At 40.6% G+C, this 15,893-nt stretch overlaps 2 protein-coding genes across 2 annotated transcripts in view; one reads left to right on the forward strand and one right to left on the reverse strand.

Moving 5' to 3' along the window:
• ITPRIP (inositol 1,4,5-trisphosphate receptor interacting protein) overlaps positions 1-15,893 on the forward strand; it is a 434,606-nt gene that overhangs the window by 46,559 nt on the left and 372,154 nt on the right. The gene's annotated exons all lie outside the window — the stretch shown is intronic.
• SORCS3 (sortilin related VPS10 domain containing receptor 3) overlaps positions 1-15,893 on the reverse strand; it is a 263,753-nt gene that overhangs the window by 42,198 nt on the left and 205,662 nt on the right. Inside the window, exons 12-14 of the mRNA XM_065746766.1 lie at positions 11,812-11,888; positions 11,583-11,674; positions 8,570-8,677 (exon numbers count right to left, since the gene is read on the reverse strand). Coding sequence (XP_065602838.1) covers positions 8,570-8,677; positions 11,583-11,674; positions 11,812-11,888 — 277 coding nt within the window. The remainder of the gene's footprint in view (positions 1-8,569; positions 8,678-11,582; positions 11,675-11,811; positions 11,889-15,893) is intronic.

Here is a 15,893-nt window from a genome sequence, read left to right on the forward strand (position 1 = left end):
CAAAGTATAGCACTGTCACTCTGGAAAGCTGCTTTCAACCACTCACTACAGACAAACAATGAAAAATCAGAGTGAACTCAGCAGCTGAGGCAGGGCTGAGCCTGCCCAGCATCCTGAGAAGCTGTGAGCAGTACCACCCTCTGCCCCATGTGGGATCAGGATCAGGCTGAGCAGAAAAGTGTTGAGGCCATACAGCTTCTCAATCTGCCCGAAGCTGCTGAGATATTTTGGAATATTTTATGGCTTCCCCTAACTGAAAGATGAAGGAACCTGAGGAAAAAGTGTAAGCACAGCACCTCATCCTTGACTGTTCACCCTAGGTTTAGTATGGGTAGTTAGTATAGCTCACCCCAGCTGTCAGCAGGACAGCACAAGAGCTGCAATTCATCCATCCATCCTTATTCAAAAGTACAAGCGTGTTCCATCTCTGGGGTTGTTTTTGGGGCCCTCCTCTGGGTGTGCTTTAACAGATCCGTGTCTCTCCTGTACTGAGGACTCCACATCTGGATGCAGTACTCCAGGGGAGCTCTCACAGAGCAGAGGGACAGGATCACCACCCTCCTCCTGCTTGCCATGCTGCTTTGTGTGCAGCCCAGGGTATAGTTGGCTGCCTGGTATACAAGGAAACACCGCTGGCTCATGTCCAGCTGCCATCCACCAGTACTCCCAGGTCCTTCTCAGCAGGCCTGTGCTCTATTCTCTCATCCCCCAGCTTGTACTCATAGCAGAGATTCCCAGGGCAATACGTGCCCAGAGTGTAATGGCTTCTGTCAGGAATCTTCTGAGTACACAGTGCGATTGCTGGGAACTGATCTCAGTTCACAGCCATTCTTTTCCTAAGGCCCTATAAATCACACGACTCTGTCTGAGAAAGATTTCCCTAAATAGTTGCTCTCCTCATCTGATTTGTCTACTCAGGTGCCAGCGTAAGACCATAGCTCATGCTGCAACTATGAGCAGCATAATCAATACCATGTCTCTGCAAGATGCTTAGGTGAATTCATGCAGCAATTCAACAGCTAATGAATATAACAGTCCTTTGGCAGGGAGGTGGGAGAAGGAAGCGACACTGATTAATCTGTGATCATTAATAATGTTTTTAAGCCTTGCAAACGAATATAATGATATGGGTAATCAACTGTCTTTCTTCAGGGTCTAAACTGATCATCTGCTAGGTTAAAATGAGAATTCCTATAATACACGTTTTCTTGTCCATTGTAAAATCACTTGATGGCATTAGCAGATTGATCGTCTTCTCTCTAAGTTCCAACTATTCATCCCTTACAGATGGTTTGAAATTAGATTAGCTGATCCAGGAGTGCAGCTCACTATAACAAATGCCAATATCTTCTCAATCATTTTGCTTTCCTAACTTAGTAATCACACCTGCAATTTTTCTTCGTAGATCAAATTTTAAATTTTACTTTTCTGTGTGCACAGAATTATCATCAGAGTAATTGTAATTTCATGAATCTTGTTCTTAAGAGTCCATATATAGGTTTTCACACTGCAATCCGAGCAGCCCCGTGAGTCAGGAAAGTAGAATGAACTCACAAGGCCACAACAAAGTCTTGCAATAAGATACACAGCCAATAATAAAGTCAGCTGCACCGCAAAAGGTTAGTGCAATATTCATAAAAAGACAAAAAAAGCAAAGTTACAAAATGTAACTCCACAATGCAGACAATAATTTAAAACTCACAGTCCTCTCTAAAGTACCTTGCCAAAGCAGATAAATTAATTTTTGAAATCTTCCCCTTGATTTCTCTAAAAACAAAACTATTTTGGCAGAACTCAGGCTGGATATTCTGGTTTCAAGCCCTATTTTGCAAAATCACTGAAGATTTTGAAAGATACAGCTGGGCATCCTTCATCACAACAGCCCCTGCACAAGATCCCTTCTGGAATCCCTTCCTACTGGAAACAGAATGTGAGATGCAGTTTTTAACAGAACTCACGAAATCTTCCCTCCAGATTCCCTCCAGATTCCCTCTTCATCAAACCCTCTGCTCAGCCCAGTACCAACAGTAAAAAAAAATCTGGACTTTCTCAGGTAGCTTCTTCCCCATTTCCTCAAGCAAAGTGCAGCTAACAGAGACCTGACTGACAGCAGAAGAGTCTCTGTCCTCTGCTGGGCCACAGGAACTGTGCTACAGCCTGTGTCTTTTCTTTGAGCATGTTAGGAAAAAAACTCAATTACCTTCATCAAGAACAGTCTCTCGGTGTTTCTGTCATCCACTCGCCTATTCTCTCATCTGCTGAGACTGCAAACAAGGGTGCCAGCTCTGCAGGGAGTAAACTCTGTGGGGTGAAAGCTTACCCAAAAAGGTGAAAGCTGTCTCCTCTGACTATCCCAGCAAAGGCACTATTTTCAACCATGTGTCTGTTTTCACCTTGCTTTTCTCAGCACAATAACACAAAGGTGGTAGATCCACAACTCCCTACCCCTAAGCAAAGGGGCAGAATCATTCAAGGACATTGTGTCAGCTTGTAATTTTCTTTTCCATACCAGCTTTTAAATGTGACAGCAAGACTTGAGCAGAAGGCGATGAATGTTGCCTTGCTTAAAGAGGAAAGATGATAATCACCTTATCAGAAAGTGACAGAAAAATGACTCTTGACTCCTATGTAATTTTGAACTCAGTAGGAGCTTGGTCCTGGGAGCTGTTGCCCCTCTCGTATTCAATCTGCTGGACTTGTGCCAAGCACTAATCAGGATCTGTCCACATTGCCTTATACCTGCACATACTTTGTTGATGTCTTCCAAAAGTCAGTCGTTCTTCAGACTAACAGTTAACTCATGGAATTCCTAGCTGTGATGTGACTGCTAAACCTTTTAAAGGATTTCAGGAGAAAAGTCCTCAAAAAATTAGAAAAAGATATCATGAAAGTCTTTGAAATGCATAGGATACCGTGTTCGGCAAAGAAAGGCTCTTATTTGCAAATCTCTATAAATTGGTCCAAGGGATTTTATTTATTTATTTATTTAATACTTTCAGCATCCTCTGCTTGCTGTTGTTGGAACAGGCAATTGAGCAAGATGGGCATCTGGATTCAATCAATATTGACTGTGCTCTTAATACGCTTCTCATCTCGAAAGTCTCCCAGCCTCCATCTCACCACTCTCCTGCCACCCTGTGATGGGTTGCCAGTAATGAGACAGAGCTCCTGAAAAAAAGTGCTCCTACTTCCTCTGGTAAAGCTGCATGGCCATGTAAACAGGAAGGTGCTGGAAAGACCCAGGGCTCACAAACTGATCATTCACAATTAGGAACATTAGGAATTTGGCCTTTCTAATGTACATGTAGTCACAGTAAAGAAAAACAGCTACGTTAAACTAGCTAATATTAAATCCTCTCAGTGAAAATGTTAGTACTCAATGATGCATATGTAGGTATATGTGGATCACTAAGTACATGTACCTAGAAACCCATACATATTTATATACACATACATAGGTGTGTCTACATAAATATATATTGATCGGCAGAGACAAACTTAATGATCCCCATCTTTATATGAGTGCCTGCATTCACGCATGCATAATGCATCTACTAAAATAATAGCAAAACTTTGCAAGACTGTAAAGTAAAAAGGTTATTTCTATTTATGCAGGTTCGGAGAGATGCTTAGCTCAGTAGATGAAGTGGTAGAGATAATAATTAAGAGTAAGAGCTGGAACGATATAAAGAACTTCACTTAATCCAGAAAAATATCTCTTCTTCGATTTAAGTGTTATAGACCAGCAACATTCAAGAAAATGCAGTTTCTTTTTGGATATCACAACCTACTAGAACAGGAATACAATTGAATTGCTTTTCATTTGTGTACTACCTCAGGCAAGTAACATCCTTCGCCTATGTCTTATCAACACGGAAAAGTTAGACCCAGCCCACAAGAACAAAAAATCATGAAAAGACATAAAACTCACCAGCAAGGGATTCAGGACTCATTGGGTCACCTCAAAAGTGTCAGATCCATTGCTCCTATCCATTTGAGTTGTTTTCCTTAAAGACTCTTTCTTTTGTATAGTTGTTTTCCTCACAGCTAAACTAAACACTACAACATGCTTTGGTACACATCTGCTGAAGTACTGTGATACTAAGGGAACTAAACCAACCATCTTGTCAGATGAAATAGTCAAAATACCTAGAAAAGGAGCTGCAGAAATGGATAATCAGCCAGGATTACAAAAAGGGAGAGTAGATTCACCTTGCTTAGCCAGTAGCTCCAAGTTAGACTTTGAACTCAGCTCACTCAGTCTCATAGTACCTGTCTGTATGTTACAAATCTACATCCTGAGTTAGAGTCCATACAGCTTGTAAGGAAATAATTCATTTCTTCACTCTGACAGTCACATTACATGAAAAAAAAATCACAGAATAATCTAGGTTGAAATAGACTTCTGTAAGTCATCTTGTCCAATTCCCCATTAAAAACAACTTCAAATTCCACTATGGCAAAGCTTACTGGGATACTCAGAATTATATAATGTCCCTACATACAAGTTCACAGATTTTAGTATACTGCTAAGTTCTTTAAAACTGTTTTAGGACAAATAAACATAGCACACAGCACAGGATCCCAAAGACTAGGATGCTCCTACAGCACAATTACTGCAACTGCTCACATACCAGCTATGAAGTGACATGAAATTCTTTGATAAAACTGTTACTGCTTCCTATAACCCAGAAAGCCCAGTCACAGGATTGTGCCAATGAATTAAAGTTGGGAATAACCGCCATTTTACTGATATACTGATTTTAATATAATAGCATTATGATAACATTGTTAATAATGCAATATGGTAATAATAGAAACATAGACTCTTTCGAGTTGGGAAAGACCTTTAAAGATCACCTAGTCCAAGTCCCCTGCACTGAACAGGGACACATGCAGCTCCATCAGGCGCTCAAAACCTCATCCAGCTTGACTTTGAATATCTACAGGGACTGGGTATCCACCACTTCTCTGGGTAACTGAGAGGTGCCTCACCTCCCCCCCCCCCCCCCCCCCTCCACTTTAATGTAAAAACTTCTTATATCCTGTCAAAATCTGTCCTCTTTTATTTTGAAACCATTTTCCCTTGTCCTGTCACCACAGACCCTCCTAAAGTGTCAATCCTTTTTTTCTTACAGTCCCCATTTAGATATTGAAAGGCTGCTATCAGGTCTCCCCAGAGCCTTCTCCAGGCTGATCAGCCTCAGCTCTCTCAGCCTGTCCTCATAGCACAGGCTATATAATAGTTGGGCTATAGCAATCATTTACTACACATCCCCCATAGAACGTATTTTTTTAGTAGTAGTTGAGCATATACCACTTTGATGAAAATAAATGGCAGAAATATTCCCCCACAGGAATCAGCCAAGACATGTAAATTGAGTATCTCACACGTTCCAGGGTGAAACAAAACTTTAAAAGCCACCCATTCAATTTGTCAATACCTCAATATGAGCAGAGTCTTCACCCGTATGTCCACTCTGCTTCTATTTAAGAGATCCTCAATTGGAAGATGTGATTACAAACCATTGTGTTGCACCCATCAGCTTCTTGAAATCACTGATTTCTACCTGCAAATTCCAAACACCAAGGCTTGCATAGCATATTCTGACTTAGAGGATGGCCAGTAGCAATAGATAAGCACTGATTTCTTCTTAGTCAAAGCTTCTACAAACTCAGCTTGATTATACACTGCCCTTACACATTTGTTAACTGAAATACTCATTGTGAAAAATACTTAAGCAATTGGAATACAAGTGGTTTTCAGATAAGTTTTAAAAATAGACTGTTTTCTAAGTCCGTTCCTCTAACACTGTGGATAGGAATTACTTTAAATATTTGTGGCAATTATAATGGGAAATTACTTTTTATGGATTCCTAAGTATAATTTTTGAGGTTTATAATGATGACTAATCATAATAATAAAAATGATAGCAATGATTTCAGTAGTCAGAAGCCAATGCAATATTTAGTGAGACTACTCATAACCTACATTCCCCATCAGAAGGCTATGAAGATACAAGATACCTTAGACATGTAATGCATCTTCCACTTAAAAATAGAACCACATTGATTTATTAATCAAACATGCTAAATCCATAGGTAGTTGAAACTGATTAGCTCCATTGATATCAGTGAAGTTGCTGATGTGCAGATTTATTTGAGCTCAGATGTGGTTGCAGAGTTGCAGATGCACAGTTGGAAAGTGACATCCATCCTGCAATGCTTGAAGAATGTCATGTAAAGCCATCACATTAGCCAGCACAGAAGGCTGAACGTTATTGCTGCATTTGGAGAAAAATGTGTAGAGTGAACAGAAAGCACTCTTATCTGTAGTCAGGGATTGGCATGTATATTCCCATTAGGATGCTTCACTGCTGTCTTGTGAAAAGGTTCACAGGTATATGATACACTGCTGTCTTTTGTTCTTGGCAATGTTTGCTGACTATGAAGCAGCAGATGAACAGATATGTAGTTTTCTATGCAAACAGGGTGAAGAAAAAACTGAAGCCAAGGCATGGTTTTGGAGGGAAGAAAAGAACAAACTAGCATCCCTATAAAAAATGACACAACCTCTACCCCAGTAATAACCTCAATAACTGTCAGCGACAGAAGCATTGTGCTGCCCTAGCATTGTTTGGTAAACAAACTCCAAGTCCCACAAATGTGCCACTCCTATGCCTTATAGACACAAATTATAACCATAATTACTTACTCTGGCTTCCCTAGGACACTTCAGAACAGAAGATAAAGAGTTAGCTACAACCTTCCAATCCTCTGGCTATCCAGAACTACAGCACTGTGACTTATCACTTGTCTTGACATAGATAGCCAAAAAAAGTCAGCTCAAATGACCCCTTGCTATAAGACTATTTCCCCCAGTCACCTTCAGCTAAGGTGAGCCCTCCTAGATTCCATGTAAATAAACTCTTCAGCCATTCATAGTCCCTTCTGTTCTCATAAGGCTGATACACATCAGTTTTGAAACGCATACCAACACAAATCACGCAACCCAGTTGGAACATATTCAATTTACTAGCAGAAACGCCCAAGACAACTGTTATCTTAACCAAGCTTTCTTAAGAACTGCTGACAAGCACACACAGCAGTCTACTCTCAGTCTGTCACTACCTGTGACACCAGCAATGAGATCCACCTACGCTTTCCTGCCATGTTAACTAAGCAGATGGACTGAAGTCTAGAAGAAAACATACCAGGCCTGCATCTCTTTCCTATGGTAACTATTGAAAATCTGGAGCACTTTGCAACGTAAGGTGCAGAAAGCAAGACAAACAAAAGGTTAAATTTATCCCACGTTTCCCATCCCTGAATTTGGGCAGGAATGACACAAGACCAGACTTGCAACAATGTCTAATGCGATCAACCAAGGGCATTTCTTTGTGACACAGCAGATATGCTTTGCAGGCATGCCTCAGTCTAAGAACAGCCTCCTACCAGTTTGCTTTCCAATCCTTTTCAGAAATCCATTCCAGCCAGTACAGATAAAACACAGGTATCTCTGTAAGAAAGGCAGTGCATCTAGTTCTTGTTTTGTTAAGAATCCCAGAGCAGTGTTCTGATCAGCTTTGCGAGAGAAGTCAGATGACTCTCTGAGGTGCCTTTGAACCTCAAAGTTCCCCCTATCCCTTCACTGTTAAACTCAGAACTTTTCCTGCTCTTGGAGCCAGGATCAATTCACCCTTATCTAGGGCTACCACATTCTAGTGAAGAGGAAGATCCAAGCACCTTTGGTACCAGCCAAATTTCTCTTTCCACACTGTGGTGGATCATAGGATACTATACCTCAGTTCAGGAAGGTTATTCTGAGCTCAGCTCTGCATCTGCACACTGAGAGCAGCTTTATCTTGAGCTAAAACTAGATGTACAACCCACAACACATATTAAGCAATGAAGCTGAGGAATATTCAGACCCAGCAGCAAAAACAGTGAAGCATCTGGAGTAAGCACAGAACTGACATTAGGTGTCACCATCCAGACTACTCAACTCTGAAGAGCAACACAGTTCCAGGGCCATCAGATCTAAGGAATGGTGTCAAAGCAGTCTTTGTGAGAAGAGATTGCTTGATGTAAGTAGTTCAGCTACTTACTCCAAGAGAGACTGTTACCATCTACATATCAGGGCAGATGTAGCTTTATCTAAGCCAAGGCTTGAAAACATCCAGTGTTTTCAAATTTGTAGTATTTGTAACACAAATTCTCAGCAACCTGACCATGGCTTTGCCACCCTATTGAGAAGTAGATATTCTTTCTGTACCATTTGAACTCACAAGTCACAGCCTGGGATGAAGGACCTCCTCTCTTTGTTTTACTTCTCTGTTCCTACTGGGAAGAGTTTCACTGCATCTGCCACGTGTGTTACACAGACAATTCACCTGAGTGTGTGGCCATCAAAATAAAACACAAATCAACACCATGCATTTACGCAATATTACATGTGTAGCTACACAGTGCTACACTGTACAGCAGAGAGGTTCACCATGCACTGCAGGATCTCCATGCACTCCCTCTTGCATCACACTTTAAGAAAGTTAAGAGCTGCTATACTTACGTCATTATCTGCGTCTCTATGCCAGGATCTACAAGGGATCCATCCACAAAAAGTGGTGTTGATGTGAAACTGTATTTACTCCAGGATCTTCCTTCATCAAAACTCACCCTGGGATAGAAGCAGACAAGACTTATACATGTAAAAAGACTTACTCTAGAGCAACTGTGGCAACTGAATGTTGGCTGAGGTCTGCAAACCAGCAGCTAGATTTATAGACAGGCACCAGTCTTTGCCACCTCCTGGTCACCTAATTTACATTCTTGGTATATTTTGAATGGTCAAAACTTAGAGACTGTAAACACTGGGAATAAGGACACAGATATCCTTGATCCAGCTATACATCAGACCTCAGAGGACAAAGGGGCATTGTCAAGTCCTGTTTCTGGATCTATATGATCATGTGGCGTGGGGCAGAGCTCAGAGCACAAGCAGCCCTTGTATGACTGCATGAACATTGTTGTCAATACCATAGGATTTTTCAGCCCATGTGTGTAGCAACGCCGTATGGCATTAGCTACAATTCCTCCATCCCTACTTGTAGTTACCCCTGTTCCAAGAAAGGTGCCCAGAAGCCAGGTCTAAGACATGGGGACAGGTCCCAGTTTGCTCTGCTATATCCTTCACTCCTGTCTTCATGGCCAGGAGCATGGCATGGAGCTGCCAGCCTTCATGTCACCCTGCTCCAGAGTGCAAGAAGCAGTCAGAGGAAGGTATGCACACCCCCTGTTGCAGCTGACTGTTAGCCTGGCAGTCAGCATCCAGCTCCTACACCTGCCACCCAACAACACCTCTGAGATCAGCGAGGTTTCCCTCTGCCCAAGACTTCATCCAATTGCTTCTGCAAATTTCTGCCCAGAATTTTATCTCCATGTTCTACTGGTAAAGGGAGAATAAACAAAGAAACACAGAGGTTTATTGGCTCTTAAATTATTTGATCTCTCCCAACAGGACCATTTAAGAGTTCTCTGTAATTTTCCAAAGTACCCGCGCTGTGAAAACTGATAGATTACCCTAGAAGGACATTACCAGAGAGACAATCATGACCTAAACATCTTCTCCAAGCAGCAAGAAACACTTCCATTTTAAAGTGAGCATAAAGAGAATTTTTACTTAGATTCTATGCAAGGAAAGTTTAGGGATGCACACAGGTGTGCATGTACCTGAGCAGGTGGATTTGCCTGAGAGGATCCTGCTGGAAACTGAGTCCTACTCAGCCCAAGTAGGCAGCATCAGGGACACAGAGATACCACCTAAGGACTGTCAGGACAGTGCAATGTATGCTACAATAGGTTACACTAACCTGAGATAAGTAATGTGGATAGCCAAGGGGTTTTTTTGCATTGTAGTCACCACTCCCTAAATATCTGTCTCTACCAGCACTTACCAAAACCTTCACCCAATTCACAATGCACTTCTGCCAGAAAGGGAAGCTGACTACAGATGAAAGACAGAAAGCTGGAAGAACAGTAGCATACAAAAAGTTTATCTGTCCCAAATCTATTTATTTAAATATATGTATCTTCCTGTACACCTGCACATTTGTATGCTGTTCTGCCTGCATGCTTATCTATCTAAATAGCATTTCAATTTCTGGGGAACAGCACACTTCATTAGGTTAGCTAAAGTTCTCTCTGCTTTTCAATTATCTGCTCCTCTTTTTCCTGGGATGAAACTTATTGTACAATGTCTCAGTCTGAGAACTAATAGATACCCTTTAATTTATTCTACTCTTGTCCGTAAAATGGGTGACTACTGAGGCAATATAAAGCAAATTCCTAAGCTCCTAAAGTACAGTTTTGGAAGAAATCTATTGGAGCTCATTGGTAACAGCTCTAAAGCACTCCTTATTTAATAGATTGGGTGGGTCACTCATGGCACACACCATTTCACGAGATTAGGTTGCAAGGAAGAATACATGAAAGGAAACTTTCCAAGGCAGACAAAGGTGAACTGGATTCTCAGTTCCTATGGAAAATTAACCTGTGACCAAATCTTTCCTGAAATCTAAGTATATGCACTTACTCATCTGCACTCATTAGATCCAAAGAGCCTCCATAAGGAAAGACAATTAAACGTTACACCTTGGTTGAAGAATTTAGCTATTACTCAGAACTCTTTCAAAAACTGGCTCACCTTTCACTCTTCCAGAGCTCAGCTTGCTACAGCCTGATAAACCTACTGCATGTGACTCCTACCCTTGACTAACACATAACTCTCCTGCTTTGGTTCCTACTTGACTTGGTTTAAAGACTTCAACAAGGTTTTCCTGATATCCTCTTTCCTGAAGTAATTTCAGGTATGGCCGTGATTACCGAATTCCCTAACACAGGCAAATGTTTCTAGTCACAAAAAACCACACACTAAGCAAAGACAGAAAGATCCTAAGCAGAACATAGCTGGAGCCTGCTGGGAGCATCATTAGAGGCTGCCCTGTTACAATTTTTCTGTATATGTCCCAGTTATAGAGGCTGTTGGCATCAGGATGGCAACCTAGACTGACTAGCTTAGTGATCCTGACTGAGAATGTTATTCATACCTTATGACTGCAACAAGTTTACTTAGGATAAAACAAACATGAAATCCCTTAGGAATCAGTAACATCTAGCAACATATCCCTACCATCCTTAATTTGGAGAGGGCAGTTTAATACTAACTTTAGCAAACAAAAGTCAGAAGTGATGGACACCTCCTCTGAAACAGCTGAAGCGCAAAGGATGGTTTCTTGTTTATTACATATGTATCTTCTAGCATAAATAAAACCCACCTGAACATTATTAGTGCAAAGAGTAATTCATATATAATTACATACATAACCATTAAATTTATATACATTATATTTATATAAAGCACAAAAATCATAGTATTAATAAAAACAAAGATACATTAAAATGTTTATAAGAACGATCTCATTTGCTCATTTAATAGGCACCAGAAAACATGAACCAAGAGAGATTAGCACCACTGTCAGCTCATTCCTATCATGAAAACTTGTCAAACGAAATAGTTTCCTTACCACAAGTGTCGGATGGGCATTGATGTCTGTTTCAGGGCCACTAGTGCCCCTCCCCAGTCCAGAAACCACACATTATACTCCTCCTCGAAGATCTGCAAACAAAGCAAATACTGCATGAATGCTCCACTCCACCAGAAAAGGAAGACTAAGAAGAGGAAGAATAGCAAAAGGCTCTATTCTTTTCCTTTCTCTCTCTCAAAAAAAATTCTCTCTTTCTCTCAAAACATACCTGTCTCCAGGAATTCCCACCATCTGAAGAGATGAACATGCCAACATCAGTGTAGGAAAGCTCAGAGCCAATATTGCCTGCAAGAAAAAGCAAGTGTCAGAAATTCCTGTGGGGATGAACATAAAACTGCATATGAAATCACACACCCATTTGGTGCACATAAATTGAAGTAGCAGCAAAATAATGGCTAAAGACTCTGGCCACCATATATAACACTGTAAACACATTTTTCTCTGAACTTTCAATCTCTATGCTCTGGCTAGCAAGTTGGATCTCTGTAATCTGTCAGTCTTCATCATGCACAATGTAATTACTTCTGTCTCTCTCTTGTTCTTGTGTAAAGGAAAGCACCCAAATGCAAGTTACTTACACAACTGAATTTAAAGGTGAAAATGAGGCCCCTGCTGAAGTTCCTGATTATGAGACTAGGAAGCCTATTTGAGGTTCTGTTAAAATGCTTAAAAATTCAACTATTCTCAGAATCTGCAGTTAAACGAGCAAAGCTTCTTCCTGGGTCTGCTTATGTTTTGTGAATAATGAGGACTGAGATGTAATAGATTCATAGATACATTAGGTTGGAAAGGACCTACAAGATCATCTAGTCCAACCATCCTCCTATCACCATCCCTACCCACCCAACTACTAAATCAAATCCCTTAGCACCTCATCTTAACGCTTCTTGAACAGCACTAGGGATGGTGCCTCAACCACCTCCCTAGGCAGGCCATTCCAGTGCCTGACCACTCTTCCAGAGAAAATTTTTTTTCAAAAATTGATAATGAAATATCAGTTCTCTTTAAAGGAAATCTTAATTGTTTAGGTCTGAAACTCGACTGGGAACAGAAGCAGTGCAGAGAATAAGCTGGGTAAAAAAAAAAATAAAAATTAGCAGAGGTAGAGACCAGGCTAAGCATCATTCTAGATAACGCTGACCATTCTCATTGACCCAACAAATTGTAGGATTCTTAATTTTAACCTTGTAATTTCCATTATGATGGAGTGTTCTGCAAAAAGCTCTATAGAGTGAAATACCCATGTGTTAGGGAATGGATATGCCATATATCAAAGCAATGCAAAGTTCAAACATCAGCCTGAACCATCTATACGAACTGCACAGCAAAACATCATTTGGAGATGGTATCCCAGAGCAAAACAGATATTTTCACAGGTAATTCATCCGAGATGGCAGACATTATTTCATCTCTTGTAGCGCTACCTCTTAATATGGAGTACATAATGAATTTGTACTGAATTCTCAGCCCTCTAGAATTTTGAGCATCCAACAAAATACCATAAGCCATGTCAAATAGCTGAAAAACTTGTAAATGGTCTGAAAAACCTCATTCACTTATCCTCACATTACCTTGAAGTAGGCCTTCTTGCTTCCAGAATTAAAACGTCTACAAGCTAGTGCTTGTTCACCAAGCAATGAACTTAAGTCTGTTCTAAGTTATTTCACTCAGTCCACACTGCTTCCCAAAGCACCCCCTGGTTTACAGAAAAGCAACCAGTCACCCTGTTTTTTCCTGATAGCCTGTCAACAGCACCTTCTGTTAGTGCTAGATGGGATAATGATGGTATGAAAATCTCTCCCACAGGAAGCAGGCAGATATAGTACCAGCATACTCCAACAGAAGGTCGCTCAGTCATAACAGCCAACAGTCATCACATTGTGGTCAAACCCATAACTTTTTTAAACAATGAGCCACTCATACACCTTCCAAGAAAGACTGTTTTTAAAACAATTGTAATTTCAGTGAAAAGAAGGAAAAAGCTAATATATTTTCCTTCAAAAATAGCAAAGGGAGAACTGGCACTGTAGCATCACATCTGTAGCATCAACAAGAGCACAATAAAAACACCCTAAGGAAAATGTTAATTGAATTTCTGACTTTTAATGCTGGAAAATGAGAAATTAAAACCCAGATGTAGGTTGATGCATTCCCAACAGCACCATGGAATCCAACTCACTCTATAGTTATGACAACACCATTTCCAAAAATGAAACTTCTGGCTCAAGGAGGAAGGATAATTCAAGAATGACTTTTCTATTAATGCTCACCATATAGAAAATGATACAGTGCCCATCAATCTAACCTTCCTTCCCTGATACCAGCAAGAATGACAAACTATTGCAGATGAAGGTACAAAAAAAACTCTACCATGAAAAATCATGTAAAAAGTCAGTCTTTGGGGGCAGAACAGATTCACAAGAGCAAATCTACAAGAAGTCATTCAAAGGCCCAGTGTATTATCATGAATGGAAGTCATCAAGAATTACTTGCTGGCTTAAATACAAAAACATAAATTTTGTACAGTGATAAATATCAAATTAAATATCAAAACTGAAAAATAAACATTCCAAACAGTTTGTGGCAGGAAAAGAGTAACATAGTGAGATTCTGTTGATACCACTTCTCTTTCTTGTTCTGTGTAAAGCTTTACCATAATTTTCTTCATTCTTTCTGTCTAGTTTTAATTCAGTTACATGGATTCAAAATTTACAAAACATTGCTAAATTCTAGGCAAGCAAACAGGATTTGGTGGCTATAGAATTAGATATTAAAACATAATTCTTCCTTTTGCAAGAATCTAAACTCTGCCTGAGTTTCCCATCATTGCTGGAAATGCACAGCTGTACATCAAACAGTAAGATGTTGCTTAACGGAGAGTTTGAGCAGTCAGTACCTGTTGCAGTGCTTATTCTGGAACATATTTGCTAACATGGTGATACACTCCTGTTTCTGTGAAACTGGTTTGTGGAAACAGATGTGTATATTCTCAACAGATTAAAGTTCTTTATTGCACAAAACAATAAGGCAGAAATTATATTCTGTCTCTTAAAGGTTAATTGTTAGACTGGGAAAGCATTCATCCCATCCACCATCAGCTTGAAAAGAACTTCATTTACTAACAATGTTGATCAATGCCTAGAATCTCACCGTCCTACTTCTTCTATTTGCTTCCTAAAAGGATAAAGAAAAGTAAGTCTGTAATCACAGCATCATGAGTAGGCATGCTCCTACACATCTGTCTAGCAAGTGTGGCCTGCCAGGAGTGATGACTCCACTTGGCTAAGCATAAGAAGGTCTGGAGGTTTAAACCAAATTATCTCGCCCTGTTTGGCCTGGATCAGTGAACTGGAAATCACACAGTATTTCCCTTGTGGAATTATAAATGTCATGAAGGGAACCTGTCTCTTAGGTTCTGGCTTAGTCCAGCAGACATGTGGAAGTACAGAAGAGCAGGTGAAGGGAAATGGCTGTAAGAAACAACATAAATTCATACAGGCAGTATGCTAAAATGGCAGAACTGCAAGCCACTAACAGGCTGAACAGGACAAACGAGATAACAGTGACAAAGAGAACAAGTTAAAATGAACCCTGGAAACCTCCCTAAGAAAAGCCAGGACTGCCTACTTGCTTCAGAGGCCAGTTTTCAATAGCAACAGCCACTTAGAGAGCACTTTGTTACTCTAGCAGCTCCCACAGAGCTGCAGGAGCTCTGAGCACAGTTGAGATCTTGACCTATCCTGATTAGGCTGCACACTGTATGTAGGCAACAGAGGACAAAAGCACCCATAATGGTTGTCAAATTAATTATAATGGGTCAGCCACTGTCACTGTGCAAGTATTGTAGCAGGTTGTCATTAAAACACTGCCACCTGCTAGAACACCATTCTGCAGTATGACACACAGGAACAATGACCCACCAAGTGCTGATGAAATGCTGCCAATCTTGGAGCAGCACAGTACAGAAAGTAGGTGCCACACACAAGAGAGGCATTCATGAAGTCCAGGCTTCACCCAACAGGCTTTGAGACAGCTCTGCTCTTCTTACTTAGTAGGTGGAATTCATTGATACTGCCTGGGACCATAGTTCGGAGTCCTCATTCATAGTTAACTTCAGCCCTATTCTCATTCATAGTTAACTTCAGGAAAATGGGTAGACCTCCAACAATGACTGTAAGGTAGCCAAGTGAGAGGAGCTAATTATGACAGTTGGCAATGATCCCACACAGATGTGGGCTTAGACCTGCTTATGGGTTATTGCACAGCAACAAATACCTGTCAGACATTACA

This window comes from Cyrtonyx montezumae, unplaced genomic scaffold, assembly GCF_038088225.1.
Source record: "Cyrtonyx montezumae isolate F1298 unplaced genomic scaffold, pur_monq_1.0 scaffold_4, whole genome shotgun sequence".
Taxonomy (NCBI): domain Eukaryota; kingdom Metazoa; phylum Chordata; class Aves; order Galliformes; family Odontophoridae; genus Cyrtonyx; species Cyrtonyx montezumae.